General features: G+C 38.1%; 1 protein-coding gene across 1 annotated transcript in view; it reads right to left on the bottom strand.

The window, feature by feature from the left end:
• Positions 1-9,662, bottom strand: part of LOC106873900 (uncharacterized) — a 17,059-nt gene that overhangs the window by 2,642 nt on the left and 4,755 nt on the right. The window contains exons 2-3 of the mRNA XM_052976967.1: positions 7,255-7,366; positions 3,485-3,600 (exon numbers count right to left, since the gene is read on the bottom strand). Coding sequence (XP_052832927.1) covers positions 3,485-3,600; positions 7,255-7,366 — 228 coding nt within the window. The remainder of the gene's footprint in view (positions 1-3,484; positions 3,601-7,254; positions 7,367-9,662) is intronic.

The following is a 9,662-nucleotide window of genomic DNA, read 5'->3' on the forward strand; positions in this document are numbered from 1 at the left end:
CACAAACAATCTATTTCTCTATACAGTACAATGATCTCTCTGACTCACAAGCAATCTATTTCTCTATACAGTACAATGATCTCTCTGATTCACAAACAATCTATTTCCCTATACAGTACAATGATCTCTCTGACTCACAAACAATCTATTTCCCTATAGAGTACAATGATCTCTCTGACTCACAAACAATCTATTTCCCTATACAGTACAATGATCTCTCTGACTCACAAACATGCGCTACATTCCATCTCAAATATCTAATCATCATCATTATTATCATCCTCATTTAACGTTCATGTTCCTATGTCGGTATGGGTTAGATACATACATATGTATCAGAGGCAATGTGTCTGAAACTTTTGGTGATATACTATAACTGAGGAGACCCATCAAGCAAGGTGAAATCGTAGTCATGGCCAATGTTGGTGTCATGTAACTGACACCCATGGCAGGTCGCACGTAAAAAGCACCTTTCAAGTGTTGGGCCTCATGGAGGCAAAGAGACAGATGTGCCAGTGGCATGTGTGAAGCTCTTTTCGAGTGTTGGGCTTCATGAAGGCAATGACGAATGATTGAGACCTTTGACATTATGTCGTGCTTGAGAAGATTCATCGAGCCAAGTAAAATCACTGTCATCGCAGATACTGGCGTCATGCCAATGGCACCCGTGCCAGTGGCACATACAAGCACTCATTATACTCTTGGAGTGGTTGACGTTAGGAAGGGCATCCAGCCGTAGAAAACCACGCCAAATCAGACTGGAGTCTGGTGCAGCCTTCCAGCTTACCAGCCCTGGTCAAACCATCCAACCCATGCCAGCATGGACAACAGACATTAAATGGTGATGATGATGATATACATATATATATATGCATATCATCATCATCATCATTTAACTGGTGTCAAGTTGTATTGGCACCTTTGCCTTTCCCTTGGATAACATCGGTGGCGTGGAGAGGGGACACCGGTATACATGGATGACTGCTGGTCTTCCATAAACAACCCTGCCTGGACTTGTGCCTTGGAGGGGAACATCTAGGTGCAATCCCATGGTCATTCATGACCAAAGCAGATCTTTACCTCTTTCCCTTTATCATAGCTTCTTTGTTCAGCTCAATTAAGGGGTTTTATTTTACAGGTACTTGGCAAACCTCACCTGCGCTGGTGCCATGTAAAAAGCACCCTATACACAGTTTAGTGGTTGGCATTAGGAAGGGCATCCAGCTGTAAAAACCATACCAAAGTAGACAGTTAGATTGCCAAGTAACCTTCAAGGCAAGAAAATAAGGGAAGAGGAAGAAATTAAAAAGGGGAAAATTATAAGGGAGAGAAAGGAAAAAGAAAGGAGTAAAGTCACCTCAGCTAAACAGAGGGGGGTAGTATTGAAGAGGAGGAGGGGCAATTGTGATGGTGCTAAGCCAGGCAATGAGAGGCTAGATTGTAAAGGAAGAACAAGCCCAGATGTTTTTTAATAGAAATACAAGACTACTCTGTATTATATAAGGGAGGGTGAGAATGAGCTTATTAAGTTGATAGGGACATTTAGATAATGCAAGCCTTCGTTGAAAATATCCAAATGAAAAAATAGTCAAAACAGCCACGTTTGGAATGTCTGTGATCTGGAGCCTGACAGATCAAAGTTACAACTTTTTTTATGTGAACTATGTTCATTCATCCTTTTTCTTTTTTTTCTTTCTTTCTTTCTTCATCTTTGGTTTGCAGGAAGGACCCATGCAACTATGCCCCTGGCCTTCACAGCCCCTATACTATCAACTGTAGATAAACATAGTCTTCCCTTTCTCTAAGTTTCCATTGTGGTTCTGTCAATAATGGTAATTACATTCTATGGTGGTATGATTTCTCTTCCCAAACTCTAAACCAGTGGTATATAACAATTTTTTGTAACTTCCAATTTTAAGTAGTTGTTATGCCTAACGCCCACCTAAGTGGTGAGTGGGGTATCATGAATAAACAAACTTTAAATGGATGATAATTTATAAATTTTACTCTCAAAATGGATTGTATAATCTTTTAATATTGAAATGATAAGAAATACAGAGAAGGGCTTTCACCAAATAAAATTACCCCAGGACTTATTTCTTAAGCCTAGTAATTATTCTATTGGTCCCTATTGCCAAATCTCTGATTACAGGGATGCAAGCACACCAACATCAGTTGTCCAACGATGATGGGGCGACAAACACAGACACATTAACAAAGCCTTTGAAATTCTATTTGTAAGTTGTCATTATCATTTGTATATACATAAGTATGATAACGCATGTACAAAAGTATGTATGAAATTATACATACGTACGTACGTGCGTGCATACATACATACATACATACATACATATTACACACATCAAATACACTCAAAAGGCTTTGTTTCAGCCCAGGGCTAGAGTAGAAGACACTAATTCATCTTGACACACAGTGGGACTGAACCCAGAACTAAGTGGTTAGGAAACAAACATTATTATCATGTCGCCATGCCTTGGCTATATGATAACAATGATGATGATTATGACAATGAAGATAACGACGACAATAACAAAAGTGATGACAGTAAGAGGATTTCAAACACTAACACTCTTTTTCTGTACCTTTCTTCACATATTTTTATATATATATATATGACAGGCTTCTTTTAGTTTCTGTCCATCAAACACACTCAAAGGATCTTGTTTCAGCCCAGGGCTAGAGTAGAAGACAGTCATCCACTTTGTCACACAGTGAGACTGAACCCAGGACCAAGTGGTTAGGAAGGAAGTTTCTTAACCGCACAGTTACACAATTGCCAGTTGAGAGACCCCCTTCGGTCATGACTGACCATGGGATTGCACTTAGAAAGTTCCCCTCTGAGGCATAAGTCCAGACAAGGTTGTTTATGGAAGACCAGCAGTCGCCCATGCATACCAGCCTCCCTTCTCCATACCACCGATGTTATCCAAGGGAAAGGCAAAGGGGCCGATACACAATTGCTAGTAATAATAACAATAATAATGATTACCCTGTCTAACACAATTTTTGCCCTTGGGTAGCAACTGTTGTTTCCTATTTGCTTTCCCCTAGAAAGTATGAAAAATGGTTAATATTTCCTTCAAACTTTGCTTGTGTTACAATATTTATTCAAAGCCCAAAGAATCCCTTTCAACCATATGGCTACTACACAAATCTTGCTCATGATCAGAGACACACATGCTCAAGCGGTTATGGTCAAGCAACTGACAAGCAAATCTGTGGTATTGAGCAGATTATTTGCTATAACGATATTTCTGCTTCAGCAACTCCATGGTGAATCTGTCAGAAATGTAATGGAAAACAGATCAGTTTCAAAATACTGTTGTCCAAGTTGTGATCTCCTTTGATTTCTAGATAGGAGCAAATAGGAAATAACACTTACTGATCATAGACCAAAAAAGTAAAAATTTTGTTACACAAAACTGATGACATTAAGACAATTAAAAACAATGTTACTTACAAGAATCGACATCTTTCTTCATATCTGTCCACCTTGTCTCAAGAGTTTTTCCTGTTGCTTCTGGACAGTATTTCAGATTTTCAGTTACACATTTCTTATCTGATCCATATATTTTCCTGAAAAACAAGTAAATAAACATGAGATCCATAAAGTTTGCAATATTATATTGGAGATGCATAGGGAATAAAAAGAAGAAGAAAAAAAAACATGTAAAAAGTTTAACATTCATATTCCAATATCTCAAATGAAATGCTTTACTAATGTGGCTGGTCCCAACTGAGCAACACCTTGGGCTAGTGTCTTCTAGTATTGCTTTGAGCCAGCCTTGTCAGTGGATTTAGTAGACAGAAACTGAAAGAAGCTTATCACCATCATCATTTAACATCTGTTTTACATGCTGGCATGAGTTGGATAGCTTGACAAGATTTGGCCACCTGACTAAGAACTAAGCTGATTAAGAACTAACTGTTCTTAAGCTGTTCAGGCTCCATGTCTGTTTTTGCATGGTTCCTATGGCTGCTGCTGCTGGTGTGATGGTGGCAGTGGTGGTGCCGGTGGCAGTGGTGGTGCCGGTGGCAGTGGTGGCAGTTGCAATGGTGGTGGTAGTGGTGGTCACTGAATTTAGTTTTGTTTTTATTGTTTTATTTTAGTTTCTATTTGTCAACATAACAAGGTTGATATATTGAGGCAAAATATAGAATTAGAAAGGAGAATTGCAATCATTAGAATTCCACTACAAAATATTTTAGTTCAATGCTTTCCAGATTCTGCTACCACAAATCCACCCCACCAACCAGTCCACAGTGAGGGTACCATGATAAAACCCTAACCCTAGTAAACTCTGACCCTCTGCCCCAATCTTCTGCTACTTAATTTCCTCCACCTTTTTTTTTAATCCTTTTTTGTTACCTTGATCAGGTAGTTATGGGGTCTTTTTTTCTTGATAATTTGATCTTTTATACATTTTGGGGTTTTTCTTTTTCATTTTTTTCTTCTTTCGATATTAAATTAGATAAAAAGAAAAACTGTAAAATGGTTTGGCAAATGAGTAGAAAAGAAATGTAGGGCCAATAGAACCCAGCCTTTCTGATCTCAGTGCTTATGATAAAATGGCCCCAACATGTTCCATATAATACTTGCTGAAAGGAAGGGCATCCAGCAGTAAACAACAACATGAAAGTGAACAAACAATACATAATCCTCCAACCTATTTCAGGGGACCGTAACCAGCGCTAGATTAACCATTCAGCAAAATAAGCACATGCTTAGGGCTTCAAGAGATGGAGGCACCACAGAAATGGTAAATGGTTTATGGCACAAAAGAAATCACTTTAAATTTGCTAAATTAATATTCGTAATGCCTTATCTCAACTAAGTATAGAAGCAGAAGTTTTACGTAAAATTAATTTTAACGAGATCATCAAAAACTTTGCAATTAAATTTTTAAAAAAAACAAAAGAGAAAATTTTTCAAATATAAATAAAGTGGAGGTATACAAAAATAAACATTATTTTCCATCTTTTTGTTAGTTTTGTTTCATTTTGGAAAGTAAAAATACATTTTAGATTTTGAACCATTTACATATACTTGAGGGCACCAACACTTTTTAAGTGCTTAGGGCCTCTATGGGTTTTAATCCAACTTTGACTGTACCAATGATTAAGAACTTGGACAGTGATGACAATGCCAAGCCATGCTTTCACATCTGCTCGCTATGCCAACGTTGAAAGTAAACATAATATAAGGATGAGGATGTAAATGATGACGATGATGAATAAGTGCAAAAATTAAGTTAAAAATTTAGCATTTAAACTGTCCATATCATGTTTTATGTTCAAACCAGCCAGATCCAGAATATCACACCTACCCTACAATGAAATTCTAAAAATACACAATCACATCATCAAAATCTTGAAACTACAAGCTAATGATTATTTCAAAACAATGTGAATAAATAAGCATAACTTTTGACAGAATGACCTCCCATAATTCTATTAACTGGAATTTTTTTATGAAACTTTGATTTCTAGCATAAAACAGCCTTAGAAACACACTGGAATGATCAAAATAACATTTTAACCCTTTGGTGTTTAAACCGGCTGTATCCGGCCCAAATATTCAACACATTTTATGCTCAAACTGGCCAGAGCCAGCTTCTCACACCTACCCTGCAATGTCATTCTAAAAATAAGCAATTACATCTTTCCTATCTTGAAGCTACAAAATAATATCAGATAAATTTTTTGAAATGTGAATAAATAAGGATTACTTTTGACAAATTAATCTGAACACTAAAGGGTTAAATAGAAATAAGCGAGATATTGGGTGAAAAATTTGCAAACCTCATTTGAATATCAGAGAAATATACCTAGTAGATATAGCAAAAAGGTTAGATATGTGTAAATATTGACAGATAATTACGAAATTTGTAATTTTTAAGTGATCTCATATGAGATCACTGATAGGTAATGGGTTAAACCAGACATATCCAGCTCAAATATTCTGCTTGTTTTATGTCCAAATTGACCAGATCTGGCCTTTTACACCCACCCTGTAATGCCATTCTAAAAATAAACAATCATATCATCAATATCTCCAAGCTACAAGATAATGCCGGATTTATTCAAAACCATCTGAACAAATAAGTATTACATTTCGACAGAATAATCTGACCATCAACGCCATCTATGTTTCATGCTGGAATGGGTTAGATAATTTGGCAGGATTTCATAGGTCCAAGGACTGTATCATTCTTCGTTGCCTACTTTGGCATACTTTTTACAGCAGGATGCCCTTCTTGGTGCCCTTCTCAACCACTTCATAGTATGTATTAGGTACTTCTTTTTTCCATGGTGCCAGCACTAGTGGGCACTATACAGCTTGCAAGGCTATGAACCCAGAGGGCAAGAATTAAGCTGAGGATGGGAAAAGGGTTCTGGGCTCAGTCCCACTGCATGACACCTTAGGCAAGTGTCTTCTACTATAACCTTGAGTCAATCAAAGCTTTGCGAGTGGATTTGATAGATGGAAACTGAAAGAGGCCTGTCGTATGTGTCCCACCACCGTTTGACAACCAGTGTGGTGTGTTAACGTCCCCATATCTTAGCTTTTTGGCAAAAGGGGCCAATAGAATAAGTATCAGCCTTAAAAGAATAAGTACAGGGGTTCATTCATTCGACTAAAAATTCTTCAAGGTGGTGCCCCAGCATGGCCACAGTCTAATGACTGAACCAAGTAAAAGATACAAGAAGAAACACTTGCAGAAGACCATATTAATCTTGTCTGTATCATTCCAATTTGTAGTAGGAAAGCAAGTTGTTGTTGTTGGCACTCCGTCGCTTACGACATCGAGGGTTCCACTTGATCCGATCAACAGAACATCCTGCTCGTGAAATTAACGTGAAAGTGGCTGAGCACTCCACAGACACGTGTACCCTTAACGTAGTTCTCGGGGATATTCAGCGTGATACAGTGTTACAAGGCTGACCCTTTGCATTACAGGCACAACAGAAACAGGAAGTAAGAGTGAGAGAAAGTTGTGGTGAAAGAGTACAGCAGAGTTCGCCACCATCCCCTGCCGGAGCCTCGTGGAGCTTTAGGTGTTTTCGCTCAATAAACACTCACAACGCCCAGTCTGGGAATCGAAACCGTGATTCTATGACCGCGAGTCCGCTGCCCTAACCACTGGGCCGTTGCGCCTCAACAGGAAAGCAAGTAAATGTTTAATAAAATGAAGAAGAAAAAAAAACAAACAGAAGAGAATAACTTACAATTTACATTCTGTATGACCCTTTTCAGCTTTAAGACGGTCGGAACGATATTTGTCATATCTAAATTGGATTTTACTTATGCATTCTTTGCCCCTGTTACATTTTCTATGATCTGTAAGAAAAGGAGAACAAAATGTTTTTTCTTAAAAATGAACAGAATATGTTGCTGTTGGCGATGGCGTTGACTATCCCGTCAGCAAGGTGTGGATGGTTTAACATGAACAGATGATGTAGAGGAATGAGTCAAGTCCAAATGTCTGCTTTTACAGGATCTCTACAGCTGGATGCTCTACCTAATGCCAACCACTTCACTGAATATAAGAAGTACTCTTTTTACATCAGCACTTGATAAGCTCACCATTTGTTGTTGTTGTTGTTGGCACTCCGTCGCTTACGACGTCGAGGGTTCCAGTTGATCCGATCAACGGAACAGCCTGCTCGTGAAATTAACGTGCAAGTGACTGAGCACTCCACAGACTCATTAGATAGCTAGTTAGTTATGTACTGATGCAAGTCATAATAACAAACTTTTATTGGTGGTAATATGATGTAATGGTCATGTTGCCCGAATACATATAATTGTTAGTTTCCCATTGGTTAAAATTACTGCCAATATTTGAATTCTAAACATTCGTCAAAGAGAAATCTTTCAGGAAACACGGTTCTTAGAATCCAGGTATGAGCAGTTATAAAAACACTGATTTTTAGGAAATTAATCAGTGATCGTTGGTTGCCACTTGACTCCACAACACCTCACTCTCAGTGTCCGCTTTTTGTCAGTTGACCCCACAACACTCACAGTCAGTGTTCATTGGTTGTCATTCATTTCCACGACACTCTTTTGAGATATTGGCTATTTCTATGCCATGTCTATTAATTCACCAAGACTATTTTGAATTGTTGTGTAACACTAGTTTCTTAGTATGGAAGAATTAGTAATATAAATTTTATGTCGTAACTCTCTACAATAATCTTCTTTGACTTATAAATATACTGTAAATATTAAATGTATATAAATAAACTAATTTAGTAAATACTTTCTCTTTTTTCATTTTCTTCAACCTGTTAATGAGATTTATTTCTGTAACTATGAAAATAACTAACTTGCTAGATAGCTAGTTAGCTAAATAACTAACTCACTATAGATAGCTAGCTAGTTAATAGCTAGCTCACTAGTTAGTTAACAAGCTAGCTAGCTAGTTAGTTAACAAGCCAGCTAGCTAGTTAACAAGCCAGCTAGCTAGTTAACTAACTAGCTAGCTAGCAAACTAATTAGCTAGATAGATAGTTAACAAACTCGCTAACTATCTAACAAGCTAGTTAACTAGCTAACTAACTAAGTAGCTATCTAGCTAACAAGCTAGTAAACGAACTAGTTAACTAACCAACCAGCCAACCAACTAGGTAGGTAGATAGATTTTTATGTGAGTGTGTCTTTATGCCTGTCTTTGCCCCTCACCACCACCCATCACCACTGGACAACTGGTGTTGGTGTTCTTAGATCTCCATAACTTAGCGGTTCAGCAAAAGACATTCATACAATAAGTACTAGCCTTAAAAATAAGTCTTGGGGCTGATTTATTTGGCCAAAGAAACCTTTGTAGGTGGTGCTCCAGCACGGTCACAAACAAATGACTGAAACCAGTAAAAGAATAAAATAATTTTTCTGGAAGTTATGAGGCAACAAATTCAGAGGGGACTCACGATGCAGAGGCAGACCCCAAAATTTCACGGGTTTTAAGAAGGTACAACATAATTCCCAGCGCTATTCTACAGGTATAGAGAGAATATTTTTGAGAACGTGTAGATAATGTATATCCCTACTATCCAGTCCTTTTAATCCCCTGTTAATTTATTTCAAAAACTGCCTTCAAATTTTAATGGTTGGAACAGCAGGGATTCTGATGAAACAAAACAGCAAAAAAGAAAACGTAGAAAAATACACTCTCTCTCACATACATTTTCATTAGGTCACCCTGACACAACAGAATATTGGCTACCAGAGCACATGAATAAGTGTCTATTTGCAGAAGTCATCTTATGTAACAAACTAGGCCATAACCTATCTTAAATGTCAGCTGGTGTACCATAAAAAATAAATAAAACAAAGGCGCCAGCGTGTAGCTGTGTGGTAAGAAGTTTGCTTCCCAACAAAGGCACCTTAGGCAAGTGTCTTCTACTATAGCCCTGAGCTAACTAAAGCTTCGTTAGTGGATTGGTAGATGGAGATGAAAGGCCGCCATGTAACACACACACACTCCCGGCCGACAGCGCTTTCGATCGCAAACTCACGGGTACGGTACCGGCCGCGTGGCTCGTATCGCAGCCGACACGTCGGCCTTTCCATCACAAGATCCGATTCTTGCGTCATAACTTCCGGTAAAATGGATACATATATATATATATAT

The sequence above is a fragment of the Octopus bimaculoides genome, chromosome 26 (assembly GCF_001194135.2).
Source record: "Octopus bimaculoides isolate UCB-OBI-ISO-001 chromosome 26, ASM119413v2, whole genome shotgun sequence".
Lineage (NCBI taxonomy): Eukaryota > Metazoa > Mollusca > Cephalopoda > Octopoda > Octopodidae > Octopus > Octopus bimaculoides.